Raw genomic sequence first — 22,492 nt, forward strand, 5'->3', positions numbered from 1 at the left:
CTGTTAATTATCGCACCACCAACTCGCCTCTCTAATCCGTACGTGCTAAGTACTGTTGACCGACCTTACCTGTTAGGCAGCAATAGATGTCTTCTCAACCACAAAGGAAGAATAAATCGTTCGCGTTGTTCGATGATGGATATTGATCGCACAGGTGCAGCCGGACGCAAATTTTAATCTAAATTGAATATTCAAAAGATCTCCAATCCCTTACAGGCCGCTTTATTACCAATTAAATCTCTAACGGTGGGTTGTACATATTATTGTTTATTTATGTTACCGTAAAAACCCGTTTTCAGTTAAAACTCATAGTCCCTAGTTAAAATTAGTTTTCGCAGAGTGTCATGGTGAAAACAATAGTTTTGACTAGATGATACACAAAGCACAAAGAAACCTTATTTTCATACGTTAATATTATAAAATAAATGAATTCGGTTCTGACGCTGTTTGGTCACGGTTAACCTAGCACGCTCCTCCTCGTTTTGCTCGTACCAACTACCAAGGCATTTCGCAAAAACCAGTTTTAACTAAAAAATCCCAATTGAAACTAGTTTTCACCAAAGCGTGTCGGAAAGCTAGTTTTCACTAATGAAAACGCGTTTTCACCAAGGCGATATGGAAATCTATAGTTACTTTCACTTAAAACGGGTTTTTAAGGTAGCATCTATATATACAAGGTGCTTCCTGTAACAGGAGCAATAAATTAAACTAAAGGCTGTACTCCTCAAACTGACCAACATTTGTTCAGCAACTTTTAAAATTATGATTCCTTTAGACTTCCTCTTTTTGATACAAAATAAATACTTATTGCCTTCAATGTACGCTGACATCAGTGTGTTTGGCGGTGCCTGTCATGCTTTAAACATTTAACAAAATTTGCAATACATTGCGTCTTAGAATAAACTTTAAAGTGTAATAAAAATCAAAACATGAGTTATTTTCAAATGTGGCTGAACAAATGTTGGTCAGTTTGAGGAGTACAGCCTACGGTTTCATTTATTGCTCCTGTTACAGGAAACACCCTGTATATCGGCATCACTTTGAAAAATAAGACAAACATAATGAACTTTTACACATTTTTATTTTGATTGACAAAACAAGATACAAGTATTTTTCAAAGTAGTGCCGACTGACTCTACTGGCATACAACGCGCAGCCTAAACCCCTGAAAGTAGAAAAGAAAGAAAGGTTGTCGAGCACCAGCACTACTAAGAAAAGTTTTAATTGAAATACATTTCCTATATAAGAGAGGGTGAACGACCTGAACGTGTGGTCGGATGAAAAATAGTTTTTTAAAAGAATCGTTTTGCAATTATAACGGCACGTCTCTACAAAATCCGTATTTTCTTCTTACTAAAGTTCCTGTCAATACTTTACGGTCACCCAAATGGGCTAACACAGAATTCGGTCAAATCGGCACTATAGCATCAAATCATACATGCTTTAACTATTTGTATAAATGGTACCATCTTTTTGGGTCACATGGTCAAAGCAGAAGATCTTGATACTGCGTAATGAAAAACCGGTGTTGCACCACAAACTTCGGTCCATGCGTTATCGTAAACTGCATCAAAATACATGATGGTTGTTTAGGAGCAAGGTTCCACATATTCTGCTTCATGGGTGATCTCGGTCTAAAAATATGCAATTATTAAGTATGTGACATACTCGAAGTACTAAATTAGAGCAAGTTTTCATAAGTTGTTAAAATGTTTGTTACATATAATTTTTTGCAAAGTCAATCAATAAGTTATTTACATTATTGCAAAGGTTTAATAAATACCTAGCGTAGCAAACTTTATAATGGCAGGTGGCAGGTAGCAGGCACCTAATACATTGTTGATGTTGAGGTATATACTCGTAGAAAACCATTTTAAACTCGTATATACTCATAGGTACATTGTGACAAAAATAGTTATACCCTACGTAACAATTGTTGTTTTTTTAAACCAAACGGCTGTTTTAACAAACATGTATTTAGATAAGTATCCAGAGATATGTACATGGTTACATAAAAGTTATTTATCATAGCTTCCTTTAAAGAAAATTATTACATAGTAGCATTATAAATGTTAAATTTATGAGTTGGCACAGATCGGTTGTATATTTTTCAGGGATGTGGCACATAGCAGGAGGTTGTCGGTTTTAATATTTCTTGGGCGTTATATTTTTAACCGCCTTCAAAAAAAAAAGGAGGTTCTCAGTTTGACCCGTATGTATGTATGTATGTATGTATGTATGTATGTATGTATGTATGTATGTATGTATGTATGTATTTGTTCGCGATTATCTCGCGTTTGGCTGAACCGATTTTGATGCGGTTTTCAGAAAAGTGTTTCTTACATTCTGGAGAAGGTTTTAGTATACATAGATCTGAGCTGATGCTGAACCCTGGCTGTAGCTAGTGGAACTCAGGTTTGGTGCAACATAGGCTCACGCTGTTTTGGTCATCCGACACGCCTTGATGAGCACTTGGGAGAGCAGTACCCAAGATAGAGCTGATGCTGAACCCTGGATGTACCTAGTGGAACTCGGCATGTACCTAGTGGAACTCAGGTTTGGTGCAACATAGGCCCACGCTGTTTTGGTCATCCGTCTCATCTTGATGAGCACTTGGGAGAGCAGTGCCCAAGATAGAGCTGATGCTGAACCCTGGCTGTACCTAGTGGAACTCAGGTTTGGTGCAACATAGGCCAACGCTATTTTGGCCATCCGTCACATCTTGATGAGCACTTGGGAGAGCAGTACCCAAGATAGAGCTGATGCACCAAACCACCCTGGCTGGCAGGGTTCACCCTGGCTGTACCAAGTGGAACTCAAGTTTGGTGCAACATAGGCCCACGCTATTTTGGTCATCCGTCACATCTTGATGAGCACTTGGGAGAGCAGTACCCAAGATAGAGCTGATGCTGAACCCTGGCTGTACCTAGTGGAACTCAAGTTTGGTGCAACATAGGCCCACGCTATTTTAGTCATCCATCACATCATGATCAGCACTTGGGAGAGCAGTACCCAAGATAGAGCTGATGCACCAAACCACCCTGGCTGGCAGGGTTCACCCTGGCTGTACCAAGTGGAACTCAAGTTTGGTGCAACATAGGCCCACGCTATTTTGGTCATCCGTCACATCTTGATGAGCACTTGGGAGAGCAGTACCCAAGATAGAGCTGATGCTGAACCCTGGCTGTACCTAGTGGAACTCAAGTTTGGTGCAACATAGGCCCACGCTATTTTAGTCATCCATCACATCATGATCAGCACTTGGGAGAGCAGTACCCAAGATAGAGCTGATGCTGAACCCTGGCTGTACCTAGTGGAACTCAGGTTTGGTGCAACATAGGCCCACGCTATTTTGGTCATCCGTCACATCTTGATGAGCACTTGGGAGAGCAGTTCCCAAGATAGAGCTGATGCTGAACCCTTGCTGTACCTAGTGGAATTCAGGTTTAGTGCAACATATGCCCACGCTATTTTGGTAATCTGTCACATCTTGATGAGCACTTGGGAGAGCAGTACCCAAGATAGAGCTGATGCTGAACCCTTGCTGTACCTAGTGGAACTTAGGTTTGGTGCAACATAGGCACACTTTGTTTTGGTTAACCGACTTGTCGTCGTGTGCCTATGTTGCGGAGTTCCACTAGGTGGCTCGATGAACTTTTTTCTAACTGCCTTTAAAAAAAGGACGTTCTCAGTTTGACCCGTAGTATGTATGTACGTATGTATGTGTGTATGTTTCTTCGTGATTATCTCGCGTTTGGCTGAACCGATTTTGATGCGGTTTTCAGAAAAGTGTTTGTTACATTCTGGAGAAGGTTTTAGTGTACAGTTCATGGATGGTTTGAAAAACCAATTGGACCCGGTAGGTGGCCATGCTATCGGTATACCTACCAACAAATTTATGTTGCTAAAACCGATTTAGATAAAATAGTGGGAGTGGGAGTTGGACTCGGACTGGGACTGGGAATGGGAGTGGAAGTGGGAGCAATATACATACAAATCGTTTAGCACCAAAACGTCATATTATGTTGTGTCGCGATTATCATCGAGTTAGGCCATCACCAACATTAGTAGACTAAATGGAGAGCCTAACAAACTAGTATTTTAGCCCAAAACCTAAAATAAATGAAGTATCTACCTATCACTAAAAAGTATAAAATAAAATAAAATAGTTAAAAAATAATTAAAAAATTAAAAATAAACAAAAATAAAACCAAAATAAAATAACTTAATATAATATCTTTTTTAAAAAAAGGGAACCGCCTTCAAAAAACCAACCCACTGAAAAGTACAAAATAATTTTTATATGGCACCCCTTTACGTGTCCAGTCCATATCCCACGGCGTAAAGCAATTTTTTGCCAAAAAGTAATTAATACGTAATAATAAGAAAATTAATAATCATCCGGGTAATTACTTAGTTTTTGAAGGCGGTGCCAAACCAACAAAAACAGTCTTTATGGTAATAAATTGGCCTATGGTGATTGGTAAATCAGAAAAACAATACGAGTACGTAGTACCTACAAGAACTAAATTAATGAGTAAACTAAGTATGTCTTTATAATGCAAGTAAGTACAGCGTTCTTTGTTGTCTAAAATATCGGTTCTCAAAAATTTTGGTTTGGCACCGACTTCAAAAACTAAGTAATTACCCGGATGATTATTAATTTTCTTATTATTACGTATTAATTACTTTTTGGCAAAAAATTGCTTTACGCCGTGGGATAGGGACTGGACACGTAAAGGGGTGCCATATAAAAATTATTTTGTACTTTTCAGTGGGTTGGTTTTTTGAAGGCGGTTCCCTTTTTTATTTCTTACTTTAATTTCGATATCGGAAGTTTTTGCTCTGTAAGGAATACGCTTGATTAAGTAGTGCCATATTAAATCCCTCGTGCAATGAAATAGCTGCACGTGGAAATAAGGCAGCCGTAATGGTCCTGCGAACGTCTAAATTCAATTGTTATCATTTTGGCCATTAGGCGCCGCTGCCTGCGTCCGGGGCGTCGTGGGAACAGATGGATATTAATAGTCCTTGTTAGGGAACGGGGAGACGTACTGCAAAAATGGTCTCTTAGACAACCGTTGTTGCGCTTGTGAGTTAGAGTTCCGCTATGTATAGTGTGCACAGTCAAATTTGAAAATGAAAGTCTATAACAACTTGTAGTCTACTTTTTAAAATTTGGCTGTACAATATACATAGCGAAATTATTGTTCTATTAGTAAATATATGTACTTAAGTGATACATTTCAGTAAATGGGACCTAATTACCTATTCCTTAACAAAATAATCACAAATTTTTAACCGACTTAAAAAAAAAAGGAGGTTCTCAGTTTGACCCGTATGTATGTATGTATGTATGTATGTATGTATGTATGTATGTATATTTGTTCGCGATTATCTCACGTTTGGCTGAACCGATTTTGATGCGGTTTTCAGAAAAGTGTTTGTTACATTCTGGAGAAGGTTTTAGTATACATAGATCTGAGCTGATGCTGAACCCTGGCTGTACCTAGTGGAACTCAGGTTTGGTGCAACATACGCACACGCTGTTTTGGTCATCCGACACCCCTTGATGAGCACTTGGGAGAGCAGAACCCAAGATAGAGCTGATGCTGAACCCTGGATGTACCTAGTGGAACTCAGGATGTACCTAGTGGAACTCAGGATGTACCTAGTGGAACTCAGGTTTGGTGCAACATACGCCCACGCTATTTTGGTCGTCCGTCACATCTTGATGAGCACTTGGGAGAGCAGTACCCAAGATAGAGCTGATGCTTAACCCTGGCTGTACCTAGTGGAACTCAGGTTTGGTGCAACATAGGCCCACGCTATTTTGGTCATCCGTCACATCTTGATGAGCACTTGGGAGAGTAGTACCGAAGGTAGAGCTGATGCTGAACCCTGGCTGTACCTAGTGGAACTCAGGTTTGGTGCACCATAGGCCCTCGCTATTTTGGCCATCCGTCACATCTTGATGAGCACTTGGGAGAGCAGTACACGAAATAGAGCTGATGCTGAACCCTTGCTGTACCTAGTGGAACTCAGGTTTGGTGCAACATAGGCACACTTTGTTTTGGTTTTTAACAGACTTATCGTCTTGTGCCTATGTTGCAGAGTTCCACTAGGTGGGTCGATGAACTTTTTTCTAACTGCCTTTAAAATAGGACGTTCTCAGTTTGACCCGTATGTATGTATGTATGTTTGTTCGTGATTATCTCGCGTTTGGCTGAACCGATTTTGATGCGGTTTTTTAGAAAAGTGTTTGTTACATTCTGGAGAAGGTTTTAGTGTACAGTACATGGATGGTTTGAAAAACCAATTGAACCCGGTAGGTGGCCATGCATGCTATCGGTATACCTCTAGTACCTACCAACAAATTTAAGTTGCTGAAACCGATTTAGATAAAATAGTGGGAGTGGGAGTGGGAGTCGGACTCGAACTAGGACTGGAAATGGGAGTGGGAGTGGGAGCAATATACATACAAATCGTTTAGCACCAAAACGTTATATTACGTATGTTGTGTCCCGATTATCATCGAGTTAGGCCATCACCAACATTAGTAGGTAGTTACTAGCCCAAAACTAAATGGAGAGCCTAACGGACTAGTATTTTAGCCCAAAACCTAAAATAAATTAAGTACCTATCACTAAAAAGTAAAAAATAAATAAAACTAGACAAAAAGAAAACCAAACCAAATTACCTTACCTAATATTAAATTACACTAAAACTAAATGGAGAGCCTAACAAACTAGTATTTTAGCCCAAAACCTAAAATAAATGAAGTACCTACCTATCACTAAAAAGTAAAAAATAAAATAAAATAAATAAAAAAGAAATAAAAAATAAAAAATAAACAAGAATAAAACCAAAATAAAATAACTTAATATAATATCTTTTTTTAAAAAAAGGGAACCGCCTTCAAAAAACCAACTCACTGAAAAGCACAAAATAATTTTTCTACTCCAGCACTTAAATATGTCAATTAAATGACTGACAGTGATATCTAAAGCAATGTCATTTGAATGATTTGTCTATGGGCTCATAAGATGACTGCTAGCAGTCATCTTATGAGTATAATACAACTGCTTTTTTTTTTTAAAGATACAAGTTCCGATCATCTTGATTGAAAGAGGTATGTTTTCATTTACAATAATAACTCTTTTTTTTTAAATAATAACTCAAGTTTTTTTAAATAATAACTTTTTTTTTTTTTTTTTTTTTTTTTTTTTTTTTCTTTTTGCTGCAGCTCTCATAGAAAAAGTAATGTATGCAACAGCTCATAATTGGTTCTTAAAATTCTCGGGTCTTTTTTTACAAAACTCGACTACGTCTCGTTTTGTAACTTCGACCCTTGAATTTTAAGAACCCTTATTATATCACTGTTGCATAAACTACTATTTTATATGGCACTAGATATGAGCGCCGCGCCGGCGCGCCGCCGCCGCCGACAAAATTTTCGCGCCGCCGCCGCCGACGCTGCGCTATCGGCGTGGCATCGGCGTGACCTTGGTAGTTACTACTACTTTCGGAATCAGATAATATATTTTTAATCGAGTTTAGATCATTAACGGGCCACTTCGAATAGTTTATAGGCATTCAAAAGGTATTTTAGGCCCATATAATTAAAAAATATCGAAGGCAAATGCAAACTTATCTGTCTAGTAACCGCGCTACTAGTCTTGGGGAAACGAAATTATTTCAATTTTAACATCAATATGCTTGTAATAAACATACTGATTTCCTTCCATTTTTATTGTGGAACGTTCCACATTACAATTTATAGATTGTATATTATACACTAGACATAAATATGTCAATCACAATGAAAAAATTAACTGTGATCAACTCTGGCTAACGTGAGACTCGAACGTCTCGAACCCACATCTTTGGATTACCGATCCAATGCATAACTAATTTTGCCAGCTAACCATCCGTCATTTACCGCGAATTTAACCATTGCAAGCATGGTTAAACGTCTTTAAAAGGTATTAAATGGGGTTAATTTTGAGATATTAAGCGTTTCCACGTCCAAATGTCCAGCCGTTGGCTTCGCACGGAAGGGCGTCGGAATCGGGTCTCAATTAAACTTGGCCACTGTTCAAATTTCAAGCTTTGCTCTCTCGCAGCTCAATCTTTGGCCTTGCATCGCTCGCATGGAATTAAGCCGCTATCTGAACCTGCAAGTTTTTGGCCCGGTTTGGAGCTCAACTTTCGGCCTGTTTTAAAACGCTTGAGCATTGGTGCTTATCCGATCTTAGCTCCATTGTAGCTCGGCCTTTGGCGTCGCACGAATGCGCCCGCAGGAAAGCTCCAGGTCTTTAACACTATGGCTTCAGTCTTTATCGGCCTGCGCCCTCACTCTGCTCTCTTGCAGCTCGGCCTCGCAAAGAAGCGCGCCGCAATCGGCGCTCCAGGCGTTCGGCCGTCAGCCAAGCTTACACTTGGCGTTCGATTCTTAGCTGTATGCTTACCTGCAGCTCATCCTCTGGCCTCGCATTGGGAGGCGTCGAAATCAAGTCTTCGGTGTAACATGGAGCTCGGGGTTAGGCCTCACTTTTTGACATAGATCGGTTTTGTTGAATCGATATTGGTTAATGACGGAGCTCGATTTTCTTTGGACTGTCGACAAGACGTTTCCCTGATACAGTCAATCCGCAATTTTTAACTTATAGAAAAGATAAGGGCCTCGTTAAGATCTTCTGGCCAGAGCCTCGCCAAGATTAAGACCGCCTCCGCATCCACAGTTTATACGATATCAATTTTTTTCGTACCATTATTCAATAAATTATCCTTGAAAATAAAAAATGCATTTATTTCATAACTTTCTTACAGCAAAAACATGTTTTTTCGGTAAAATTTTGGTTTGAATTCTTTTTTCATTAATCGAAGGTGTTTCAAGGCCACGCCGCCGATTCGCCGCCGCCGCCGACCAATTTTGACCGGCGCGCCGCCGCCGGCTATATGCCTATCGGCGCTCATATCTATATGGCACCCCTATACGTGTCCAGTCCCTATCCCGTCGTAAAGCAAAATTCTGCCAAAAAGTAATTAATACCTACCTAATAATAAGAAAATTAATAATCATCCGGGTAATTACTTAGTTTTTGAAGTCGGTGCCAAACCAAAAATTTTGAGAACCGATATTTTAGACAACGAAGAACGCTGCACTTACTTGCATTATAAAGTTACTTAGTTTACACATGATTTTTTTTCTGATTGGTAGTAAAGAATGTTTTTGTTGGTTTGGCACCGCCTTCAAAAACTAAGTAATTACCCGGATGATTATTAATTTTCTTATTATTAGGTAGGTATTAATTACTTTTTGGCAGAATTTTGCTTTACGACGGGATAGGGACTGGACACGTATAGGGGTGCCATATAAAAATTATTTTGTGCTTTTCAGTGAGTTGGTTTTTTGAAGGCGGTTCCCTTTTACCAATTATATTCTATTACTTTGTTTGTTTCGTATCGCATTTAGTGGCAATTTAATTAAGAATCTCCCTGTAATTTTTTTAGGGTATTTTCTGAGTAAGGATTCCTAGGAGGATAGGACAAATAAACCTATACAGATGTTCAGTGTTAATCTGTAAGTTAGTAACGTTAGCAAATGCAAACTATAAACTATTTGCGATAATAAATACGAACATAAACTAAATTTATTAGTATACTCTGTATTTAGCATTGCTAGGGTAATTTTCGTTACTTGTAGTCGTGGTTTCTTTTGGTAGGCAATGGCGGGAGCCCGGGGCCCGTGGACATTACTCATCATTTGCGGTGATACCGCTCGTCATTGCGGCCCATTCAATTTGTTTATATTTCACGCCACTCGAGGTGCTCCCGGAGATATATCGCCTTTAACGCTGAAATGTGGGGCTTTCTCGATATTTATGATGGCTTTATCTGAGCCTAGAGCTACGCTGTCTGCCTTAATGTGCTTTACAGCGCCTGTAAAAGCGTCTCAGTTGTCATTTACTGTTTATTCCTTTACTTGGATTTTTAATGAAAGGCAGAAGGATTTTATTACTAAATGTTAATAATAAATCTTTGATTGTGAGTCCGTATGTAAATTGGATAGTATAGCATGGTAGTACTAATCTTTGATATTTATGTTATCATTATTTAACTATTGAAGAATTGTAGCCTTAAAACGAAAGTGCCTAAACACGGGTGGCTCAGCAATAAAACGTCAATATCTTCTTACTTATTTATTTTAAACATTTATGACTTATTATAAACATTGTTGTACAGAGGCGCTGGGCAGCGTGGGCAGCACGGCGGGCAGCTCGTGGCCGTCGTCGACGCCGGAGCCGTCGCCGTCGCCGACGACGGACGCCGCCGAGCCCGCCGACGCCGACGCCGAGCCGCCCTTCACGCTCGGCGCCACCGAGCACACGCCCTACCAGTGCCAGTTCTGTGACAAGGCCTTCCCGAGGCTGTCCTATCTTAAGAAACATGAACAGGTAAGTAGTTATTTATTTGTCACCACCGACAACAAACACAGGCCTTCACAGGATGCCGAATCTAATATGCACACTTAGTTGCTACAAATCTGTGATTAGGGAGTCTATGTAGTTGTGTAATTAATGTGTGTTTCGGGTGTATAATTTTCACTGGCACGTGCTAATTGAAATTATATTATTGTATCTGAATAAGATCGTATCCTAATTTGGAGAGATACAGAGAGTTAAACCGAAATATATACCTAGATAAAATAGATTGAAATCTAAAACTTATAGAAAAGGACGAGCTGCTTAAGGTACTAGCAGCTGCTGTAGTTACCTACAATGTTGCAAGGATTATCATTTAAAATCACCCAACAACTTATCTCAGACGTCTTTTGTGGTAACATAACCTGGTTGGCGGGTTGAACAATGTGGCCATTAAATCCGTCATATCTATGAATTCACAGTCCAGTTTCACCATGCAGCCACCGCGCTTCATTAGCAAGTAGATACCCAAAACGGCCCATTTACAGAGCCGGTGTGTAGATATGTATCTCAGCCGCCTTGCACCGAGCTGAGGTCTGTGACGTGAGGGCCATTACGGCGGCCGTACATCTCGGTCCCTTTGTGCACGCCGCTCGCCCGCGATCTCGCTGCGTTACGATTACAACACACACCGCGACAGATCTAGCTAAGATAGGACAAATAGAAACGTCACTTTACATGCCGCCGCTCCCCAATCCGCCTAGATACAAATCACTCGTAAAGCGACAAAAATAACACCTTGTTGTGATTTAAGCTAGCTAGTGCAATTAAATCGGAGAAGGTTATTGATTGCTAAAGGATTTCATTAGATTATCAGAAGAAATTGCACAGTCGCCGTTGCGTCTCGGTAGATATCGATCAGTGCATGCGCAGACGCGAACTTGTATCTTAGCCGTGGTCGCCGACAAATGTATCGGGCGATGATCGCGTCGGGCTCGCGCGCGACAGAGCGGTGACGGCCGGAAATAGGCTTGCGATAACAACTCCCTAGCCTGCGCGCCACACCTTTATCATCGCACCGCAGCTTGGGAAAGGCGTTCATTAAAAATAAATCAATTGGCAGTCCACACGCAGCCATTCGTCTCGGGCGAGCAGCGCCTCCGGGGAAATCGTAAAACTGTAAAGGAGAGTGCGTAAGGAATTGCTGTCGGAGTTTAAGGGCCTACTGCAGCCGCGTCTGGCGCTTCGTAAACCACGCCCGCTAGTTCTTCCCTCCCCGCTAACACGCACACATGGAAACGCTTCGCGCCGCACGTGAAGTTTGTGTGACCTTTTAGCACCATCTAACGTTACAGAAGTTAACTACCATTATACGTGGTCGCTGCGGTCGGCCAGAAACTTAAATTCGGAAAAAATTGAAACAGATGGCGTTGTTACTTGTTCATAATAGCAAACAATAAAATAATTAATTCATAAACCTGCATATTTATTGTTGTTTTGGAAGATGTTAACATCATAGAAGCAGCAGCGTATATAGCATATAAGTTAAGAGTATTGATAATAAGAAAATAGCACAAGAACAGAAAAGAGATTATTTTTGATAAAATATGATGAAAACAGATTTACTTGATTACGCTCACCTGACTTTGCGGTCACTAAATGCAAATTTCAACCTTATTGTTATGGGGTTACAATAACCCTGGGGTTGCAGGCGTCCATGGTCGTTATTATTATAAATGCTTTGGTTGAAATGCTTTTTATTAACCCTCGAATTTTTCATAGGTACAGTCACCTGCAATAATATGTTACTCTTCGACGGCCGCAAATATATGTGACACGCTCTTATGGCTCTACAAATAAGATCTAACATGATCTACCGCAAAACGGCCTTCGGTGTGTAACATATTATTGCAGCTGACTGTACTCGTATTCATTGTTGTATAGGTAGGTATTAATATCTTTTATCCGATCGATTTGCATTTATTTGAAATAAATCACAGTGTTTAGTAATTATATGTTTTATTGAATAAGAGATTATTTAGGTATGTAAGGAATACAGGGTGCCTTTTTGAAACACTCATTTTTAGGGTTCCGTAGCCAAATGGCAAAAAACGGAACCCTTATAGATTCGTCATGTCTGTCTGTCTGTCTGTCCGTCTGTCCGTCCGTATGTCACAGTCACTTTTTTCCGAAACTATAAGAACTATACTGTTGAAACTTGGTAAGTAGATGTATTCTGTGAACCGCATTATATTTTCACACAAAAATAGAAAAAAAAAATTTTTTTTGGGGGTTTCCCATACTTAGAACAACTGAAACTGAATTTTTTTTTCATCAAACCCATACGTATGGGGTATCTATGGATAGGTCTTCAAAAATGATATTGAGGTTTCTAACATAATTTTTTTCTAAACTGAATAGTTTGCGCGAGAGACACTTCCAAAGTGGTAAAATGTGTGTGCCCCCCCCCCCCCCTGTAACTTCTAAAATAAGAGAATGATAAAACTAAAAAAAATATATGATGTACATTACCATGCAAACTTCCACCGAAAATTGGTTTGAACAAGATCTAGTAAGTAGTTTTTTTTTTAATACGTCATAAATCCCCTAAATACGGAACCCTTCATGGGCGAGTCCGACTCGCACTTGGCCGCTTTTTCTGGATAATTTTGAATTTCAATTGTCAGGGGTGCCTACATTATTTTTTAATACATTTTACAACGACAACAAACAACAGTTCAAATTCGCCGTATTTTTATTACCCGGGTCGATCGCAACAAAATAGAAAATCATGTTTTTCAAATCTAAGCGTTATTGTAATTTATCTCAAATAACCAAAAAGTCAATCTGACTAGAACTTAAAAACGAACTGAATTATTTTAATATGTCGATTTTTCTTGGTGACCCAGGAGATTTTTTTTTTATCCCATACAAAAAGAGCGTATCCCAATCGCGTATCGGTTTTGGTTTTTACTTATAAGTGTGAAAAATATATTCTACCATATACGAAGGATGTGTGTTTTTTCATGTTTTATATGTCTTTTTGTACAATAAAGTGTTTTACTGCTACTAATATATCATATTAACGATTAACTAAAAAGGTATTTACATCTAATTTAACTGGTAAATTATTACAGCCCGCTAAAATTAATATATATTCAAAAAAATATTTGTTAATATGTCCCAAAATCATGGCTCATTTTTTAAGTCTCCTGACTTACCAAACATATCGCAACGAAGGCAAGGGTACAACGCGGCATCGTGAACCTAATAACGTAACGTTTCAGTTACTTTTTTAGTCGCCGACCATTTTATCCGGGGTAGGAAAAGAGGTATTAGATCTATCCTGGGTCTAATATGTTATAAAAACATAGTTTTTTGAAAAATGTTCGTAGGTAGTACACAAAATTTACATTTTCTTTTAAATGTGATTTGGGTCATCGTTCTCCCTGGTGACTTTTCTGGTGACCCAAGAGACATCAATTTTATTATGACTCAGGAGACTTTTTTTCTATGCACTTTGATTTTTTTGATGCGCTAATTTTGTAATCTAAAATAACTTTAAACTGCTGATATACTTATATCACTTTGCTGATGAGTAGAAGTGGAATTTAAACTTAATTTATTGTTCTCTCCCTTGACATTTTGGCATACATTTGACATGCTGCAGTGCACTCCTAACGTTAATAAAGACATAATTTTTAGAAAAAGCTTTAGGAAAACTCACTCTTGAGCTTAAAACGATTAAGTCCTTATCATATTATGTTAGATTTTTAGTACAGACCCCAAATCAGTGAAAATGTGTCTTAGCCAACTAAATTTGTCTCTGGGAAAAGTACGATATCCCTAAAAATTGTACGTACATTTCGCATTTTTCTGAAGGAACGGAATTCATAAATTGGGTTATTATTATTTTTTCAGATTATTTGATTGCATTGACATATCACCAAGATAGATAGAACATTTAAGTTACCAGAAGAAAAGCATTTGTGTTCTTTAATAGTGTGGAAAAAGTAGGTTCGATTCCCGGGCGCGATTAAGCGAATTTAAAAAAAAACAACGTGTTGCATTCCGGGAGTGCCGACAGAAGTGAAAACTCAATGACTAGTCCAAAATGTCTGCAGCACTATGTATAATTGACCCATCCTCCTTTCTATTGAAAACTTTTGGTTCCGAAATTGCTGGTCAGTGAGCTTGTTTAAAATTCGAAAATCAAATTTATTAATTATAATAATTTATTTATTTGGTCATGATATTTTGAGTTTTATTCACCAGTACTAGAGTTCACTTTTATTAGCGATTTCATCAAGATGTAGCTTTATTGAATTATATTTGAGTGATATAAAGTTATAATACTGTGAGATCCTCGTATTTCAGCCCGTACAAGATTATAACCTTTTTCATGTAATGTCATTGAGTTTTTCTTTATTGATTTAAATGCCATCTAAACCTTACGGTCACATGATCGCCTTACGCTGTCTCGAGTTTATCATTTTTTCCCCACCTCATAAAGTGCCTAGCGCCGCTAAAGAAGTTTTCACTTCAAAAATCTTTGAATGCAGTTGTTTCTTTAAAAAACAATAATGTTTCATTTAAGTAAAATGAGCAAACTTAAGGTTTTAAGGCACTTTCCCTCCAGGGCCCATAATTTTTTTCCACCCGGTAGTAGACAACTATTTTTTTCGACTAAATGAAGTTTTATTAGATAAATCGTTGATCACATGGTTCGTTTCACACATCACATCAAATCGTTTGTCATCACAATCAAAATTTGTCAAAAGTAATGAAATTTATGCCAAAAAAACATAAATAAAACATATAAATTCAACACATTTTTTTAATAAAAATCTTTCTCGATGATATAAAAAAGAACATCGACAAATTATGTTCAAAGAATTAATATCAAAACAGATGTCATAATTAGGATTGGCTACTTTAAGAAAGGGACAGAGAGATTTAATCCTCTCGCTCTGCACGTTTTTCTCATTCCTCCTTGTCAAGCCAAAATAAACTATAAAATGATAGTAACACAGTACATTGTAATATTCACTTTTTCCACGGTATCATGTCATTGTAAATTACTTATGTGAAATTGTAGTGGCGTGCGACTTTCAAACCGGAGGTCACGGGTTCGAACCCCGGCCCGTGCAAGTGAGTTTTTGTAAGTAGAGACCTTTTTTAGTGGTACTTAAATATAATAACTTTTCGTATTATTGAAATAAAATATTTTATTCAAACAAACTTAATAATATAATAATTAAAACGAGTAATATCAATTAGTTTTTAATATTTATTCAATTATTTTAAATTATTTGAGCATGAAACATACTAGATTTATTTTTATCATTACAATAGAAAAAAAGCAAAAAATATATTCTTATAGATATTTTATTTTCAAACAAAAATAAAGCAAAAAGTTACGGTTAGATTCTGATGGCTAAATACCAAACAGCTACCGATACATTTCAATATCTGTCGAAATTTCCTAACCCGTTGTAACTGACAAAGAGTATAGATTTCGACGTAGCATGACGTAGCCTAGCAAACACGCACACATGCGTAACGTATAGGCCTGTAAGAAGGCACCATCATAGGTTTACCTCCGATTCCGTTACTACTCAATGGAGTTACGACTCAACGTTTATTGGATATTAAAATTTTACGTAATTCGGAGCGCTGCGCGAAGTGACATAGGTCTTACCTCTTTGAGGCACGACGGCCATCTAACATTACTGGCATAAAGGATGCATTTATGACTTTGACGCATGACAGAAAGAGAAACGGAACTGCGTAAAATGGGCGTTTGCTGTTGAATTCATAAAATCAAAAATCGATAATAAATCCATCGGTAAAGGATAATAAGTTAATATTTAGTTCTTTGAAAGTTAAGACGAGATGAAAACCTTTGCTGTAAGGTGGGTTGTGCTGGATATGGATGTGTTTTCTAGTTGCACGAAGCTAAAACCGAAAAATGAACACGTAAGTTTGGATTTATTTTCTATCGAGAAAATTGTAAGCATTCGTGTTTCGACTACTACGAAATGTCTTATCATATAGTCAAGAAACATATATCCGAAAATCACTACTGTTTGTTTCCGGGGCTAGCCACTGCCACCTTTCTAAGATCCTGTTATTTTTCGATGCACGGCCTCTGATACGTATTGTATTTGATAGAGGTTGATCAGTCGGAGCGCAATCTCTGGGTAATAAAGCAGTCTCAGAGACGGCGATGCCCGCGGTGGTGTGGCGACGGCATCACACCCACTCTGCCAGTGACGTGGCGTAGCCGACTTATCTTATTGCGATTCTACTTCCAATTAAGTTGATCAGTACATCTAGTAGGTACTGATATTGCATTTATAACGTTATCCTTTTCCCGAGCTTGCTGTTTAATTTAAGACCGATGAGTGCACAGCATAGAAATTAGACTAGGTAGGCGGATAAAAAGCAAAAAATGTAACAAGCACAAATTTCCTTTTTATTACGTAAGACTTTACTATACTTACGTAGACTTTACTTTTACTTTTTAAATTGACGTCAAGTATAGATTCATTCTCCTATCCCAGGTCGGCTGCTGCAGGGTCAGCTGTTATTGGAAAAGACGCTACTTTTTGCACATACTTAAGCTTGATTAAGTAATTATAGGCAATTTATCCGTTACAATTAAAAAGTGTATGTAAACAACGTCGCCTGAAGATCTCATACTGCTCATACTAGACAGACGTCGTAATAAAAGTTATACATATTTGGCGTCCATGGGTATAAAATGTTACTATGTAAACCCCTGCTATGGCTAGGTATAAAAAGTATTTTTATAAGTTGTGTGCGTTCTTAAGTAGAGTAGGTACGAGTTAAAAAGTTAAAATTTCCTGAATCTCATTAAAATAAATCATGACACAGAACAGGCCATTATGATACACATCAAGAGTAAATCTGTTGTCTAACATACCTATCGCTGACTACACGGTAGGCGCAGTGGGCAATTCTGACCCCGGGGCACCCGCGCGGTGTGAACCACCGCAGCCGTCACTCCACCTGTGAAAGTCACGGTGCCACTCAGTAGCCGCCCAGTGCCCATTCCACCGTTTTTATTGACCATCAACATTTAAAACTTGTTTTTGGTGATCTTTACTCGGAAACATTCATCGCGCGCTCTCACGGTGTTGTGGTAATAATAAACCGTGGTTATTCGCGTGTCTTTTCACCATAAACAGAGGTGGTGTTACGGCGAGAGACCGGCCAGCAGGGCTCCGTGCACCCAGGGGCCGGGCTCCCGCGGCGCGCGCGGCGCTCCGCTTATTGACCGCTCGCACGAAGATCTCGATGCTAGATGAATTTCGCAATGTGTTCGTCTGGTTTGCCACAGCGTGAATCAATATTGTAGAAGGTTTTGTATGTATGATAATGATAATCGTATTCTATTCACTGTGGGATGCTATATAATAATCACGTTTCTTTAATTTTCCTTGGTTCGATTCAGTACCTAATTAAATCATAGGCTCTGGGTTATTTTGGATTTTTGATTACTCATGGCTTACTGACTATTATCTACTTTTTGTCTTTAAAATGGATTACGATACGATTTTGATGTTTGTTTAGACTGTAGTTTACAAGACAGCCGTGAGACCGGCAATGATGTACAGTCACCAGCAAAAATATAACAGACTGAGTAACAAATCACTCGACTCGATAAAGTGAAAAATGAATACATTACAAAGTTGCACCCATCACAAACAAAGTCACGGAAAGTAGGCTTCGCTGGTATGGCCACGTGGTGAGACGCCCCGGAGACCACGTAGTCCGGCAAGCCTTGGCATTGCCGAACAGGGAAGCGAGCAGACAAGAAAGGCCTAAAGCCACGTGGTGGTCTACAGGGACCCGCGACTTGGAAAAACCGCAACCCCCATAAAGACAACTCAGGACAGACGGTCCTGGCGCATGAGAATGAGGAGAGCCGACCCCAAATAGTGGGAATAAAGGCAAAGAGATAGAAGTTTGTTTAGACTGCAGTTGCATAGAGTTGGAACCAGAGTTTTTTTTGTCAACATTTTGAATGTATCATTGACAAATCGAATCGTAATCCAGATCCATTGAAAGCACTTGTACTTGTACTTGAAACTATTTAATGAGCTTCACAGCCTTAAGTTTGCGCAGACGCGTCCACGATGGGCGCTAGCGGCTGCGATTTATCGTTTGCGAACGATTGGATTTATTAATTCTGTCGGCGCGGGATTACTCCAATTAAGCGCGGGGAGTAAACATGCCGCTGTCATGTTTATGCCTTGTGCTCGGATCGCAGTACTAGTATCGGTATCAGCGAGTATTCGTAGTTACCGTGAAGGGAGGGGCCCACTGATTATCAGTCCGCCGGACGATATCGGCTTGTCAGTTGTTCGGAGCTGTCAACTTTTTGTTCTAACTGACAGGCCGATATCGTCCGGCGGACTGTTAATCAGTGGGCCCCTTTAGTAGTTCGTAAAGAAACAATGACGAAAACATCCGAGCTGAAAAAGTAAATCACCACCTTATGAATGATTTTTTTGCAGCTCGCTGTACTTAGCTACTTTAGCTAGTACCTCAATACTCATATAAACAGGAAAATAGTGAATCGGCTCTATGGAAAAACAATTAAGGTTAGATATACCGGTCACATGTATTTAATTTACGCACCAATAGTTTTAGGTGACTTATTATAGATATACTTGGTCAACCAGATCTTGACAGTAGAAAAAGGCGGAAAATTTGGAAAATGTAGGCGCGAAGGAATATCGTCCCATAGAAAATTTGAATTTCGCGCCTTTTTTTACTGACAAGATTTGGTTGACCAGCTATACTTTAGTGATACATCATAAATAATTACTTCTTAATATGAATATACCATAATTGTTTACCTCTGCTCGTGTTTGCAATAAAGAGTATTTGTATTGTATTGTATGAATATGAAACTCGAGAATCTTCAATGATGGTGAAAGGATCTTCATTGCAAAGGGTTTGTTGTTAGTGTTGTAAAATGAAGCGTTTATACAGAAATGCGTAACAAGGTTTTCATAAAACCCGATTACGGAGCCGTGCCTTATTTATAAGTACGTAACATTTGAAGCATTTAAGCTTTTAAATATAAGATATTTACGAACATGCAGGTGCGAGTATAACGTCACGTCAATGTAAGTAAGAAATACTTACTGATTGTAAGTATTATATACTGTGGTGAGACCGCGCGCGAACTGACATGCGACTCAAGGGGTTTAGGGGTATACCTAATATGCTTATACCTATACTGATGAGTACAGGGCAATAGTAGATTTGCGAATGGAATCCTTCGGTTGTTATTGGGAGTCTTGCTATCAGGATATCAGGATATATAATTGGTATCAGGATATAAAATACGCAATTACCTATCGGCATTGGAGTTCTGATCTAACCGGTCTTGTTCTAAGGTATTGACTAAAAGTACCTATAGGTACTTAAATGACTAAATACTTAATTCTCTACAAAGTTTTATTTTATTGAAATATCTATGAATATAATTAACAGCTGTATATTTTGTAATAAGTTAATAGAACCGTGGATCTAACAAGACGGTGTAGTGGGCAAAGACCTTGTTGTTTGCCATTTTAACATTTCTAAATAAAAAAATATATATCCGTGCTATATATTAGCACTTTATTATCACACCGATATTATAAACATTATTTACACAAATAGGTAAATAACAGTTTCTTCTTAAAATCTAGGTTCTTTTAGCACTAAAATTGATTCTGAAATATTTTCATTTGATCTGCTAACTACAAATCTGCTATTATCAAAGTTCATAGATTTTACCGGATTTTCAATACATGTAGCTGTTTGCTGGAATTCAACTAATGCGACTATTGTCTTATTTGAATGACAAAGTCAGTACCTATCCACATGACATGCGTCACACCTTGCGCGTGCGTCACTCACTGGGGCTTGCTAAATGAAATCACAAGAGCTACAAATTAATAATGGCATTCATGTGTCTACACCTAACCTCATAAAATAACCGGGTGATCAAGTTTCTCTATTTTCCGAAAGTTTATTATAGTAGTAGGTACTCAAGTTAGATATCAATAGTTAAAAAGCGGCCAAGTGCGAGTCGGACTCGCCCATGAAGGGTTCCGTATTTAGGCGATTTATGACGTATTAAAAAAAAACTACTTGCTAGATCTCGTTCAAACCAATTTTCGGTGGAAGTTTACATGGTAATGTACATTATATATTTTTTTTAGTTTTATCATTCTCTTATTTTAGAAGTTAGGGGGGGGGGACACACATTTTACCACTTTGGAAGTGTCTCTCGCGCAAACTATTCAGTTTAGAAAAAAATGATATTAGAAACCTCAATATCATTTTTGAAGACCTATCCATAGATACCCCACACGTATGGGTTTGATGAAAAAAAAAATTTTTGAGTTTCAGTTCGAAGTATGGGGAACCCCAAAAATTTATTGTTTTTTTTCTATTTTTCTGTGAAAATCTTAATGCGGTTCACAGAATACATCTACTTACCAAGTTTCAACAGTATAGTTCTTATAGTTTCGGAGAAAAGTGGCTGTGACATACGGACGGACAGACAGACGGACAGACAGACACACATGACGAATCTATAAGGGTTCCGTTTTTTGCCATTTGGCTACGGAACCCTAAAAACGACATTTCAGTATTTATTTATAAATGTCTTAAGATTTAGTACTGAATTGTCGAATGGCGCCACACAGCACGATCTTCTCTAGCTGCCAGCATCGGGTCATGATTTATTCTTAGATTTTAAATATCTTAAAAACAATATATATTTCTGATTCTCAATTAATCTTTAAAAACCGGCCAAGTGCGAGTCGGACTCGCGTTCCAAGGGTTTCGTACATTAAGTTCGACTCACGCTTGACTGCACATTTCTAATAGGTTTTCCTGTCATCTATAGGTAAAGAACTATTTAAGGTATTTTTTTTTTCAAAATTTTAGACCCAGTAGTTTCGGAGATAAGGGGGGAATGGTCATTTTTTGCCTATTTTCTTGAATAACTGCTAAACTATTAATCCTAAAATTATAAAAAATATATATTTCAGATTCTTACAATGAGCTATTTCATTTGATATGTAACACGATATAGTTTGAAAAACTATATTTTTTAATTTTCTCATTTACCCCCCAAAAATGGTCTCCATATTTAAAATTTATTTATTTACGTTACACGTCCATCTTTGGGTCACAAACTTACATATATGTGCCAAGTTTCGACTTAATTGGTCCAGTAGTTTCGGAGAAAATAGGCTGTGACAGACGGACGGACAGACAGACGAGTGATCCTATTAGGGTTCCGTTTTTCCTTTTGAGGTACGGTACCCTAAAAATCAATAAAACTTTCAAGAAAACACCTTACTAGTAACACGCCAAAAGTACTTTAGTAAAAAGTAAAAATCTGAGTTTTAAAATAGGTACCTAGTGCACGAGTACTGCCCATTCGATTTATAGCTTAGTGTGATACATAGATCGGTGTAAGTAGCTGTATACCTAATTAAAATGTAGCGAGCTCTTGGCTTAGATTACCTGATGTATGGTGTCCGCTAATGATTTAATTTAGATGGATAGCTTCCCATAGATTCTGCGCAGACGTCGCCTCTAAGTTTATTGGTCCTAAGTTTATGTATAGGTAGGTACCCATTGAAATATTGGCTATGTGCATGTACACCCAGCTGCAAAAGTGCATACCTAGGTACTTTATACATGAATTCACTTCATAAAATCGGTATGGAGTTTTGCAGCTCACTGTACTGTATATCTGCATTTTGTGCAAACTGAGGGGAATTAAAAACGACAACACATCACGTCTCTGGTCGCGGCAAAAATGTGAATTATAATTGAAGGAGTTTGTCAGAGCTGCGAAATAACAAATGTGGTATGGTAAAACCAAAGTTACGCACATAGCTAATAAAGTTACTAACAATATTACTGCGATGGAAACTCTATTTAATAATTCCCGAATTCTAAAGTGACATTTGATAGTGTTACCTATTTTAATTTGTTTCTTTAATGGTGAAACACAA

At 38.3% G+C, this 22,492-nt stretch overlaps 1 protein-coding gene across 2 annotated transcripts in view; it reads left to right on the top strand.

The window, feature by feature from the left end:
• The window catches only part of LOC134663234 (zinc finger protein 423 homolog), a 110,979-nt gene that overhangs the window by 79,604 nt on the left and 8,883 nt on the right, over positions 1-22,492 (top strand). For both annotated transcript variants that reach the window (XM_063519629.1, XM_063519628.1), the window contains one exon: positions 10,249-10,460. In XM_063519629.1, coding sequence (XP_063375699.1) covers positions 10,249-10,460 — 212 coding nt within the window. The remainder of the gene's footprint in view (positions 1-10,248; positions 10,461-22,492) is intronic.

Source organism: Cydia amplana, chromosome 4 (assembly GCF_948474715.1).
Source record: "Cydia amplana chromosome 4, ilCydAmpl1.1, whole genome shotgun sequence".
In the NCBI taxonomy this organism is placed as follows: Eukaryota; Metazoa; Arthropoda; class Insecta; order Lepidoptera; family Tortricidae; genus Cydia; species Cydia amplana.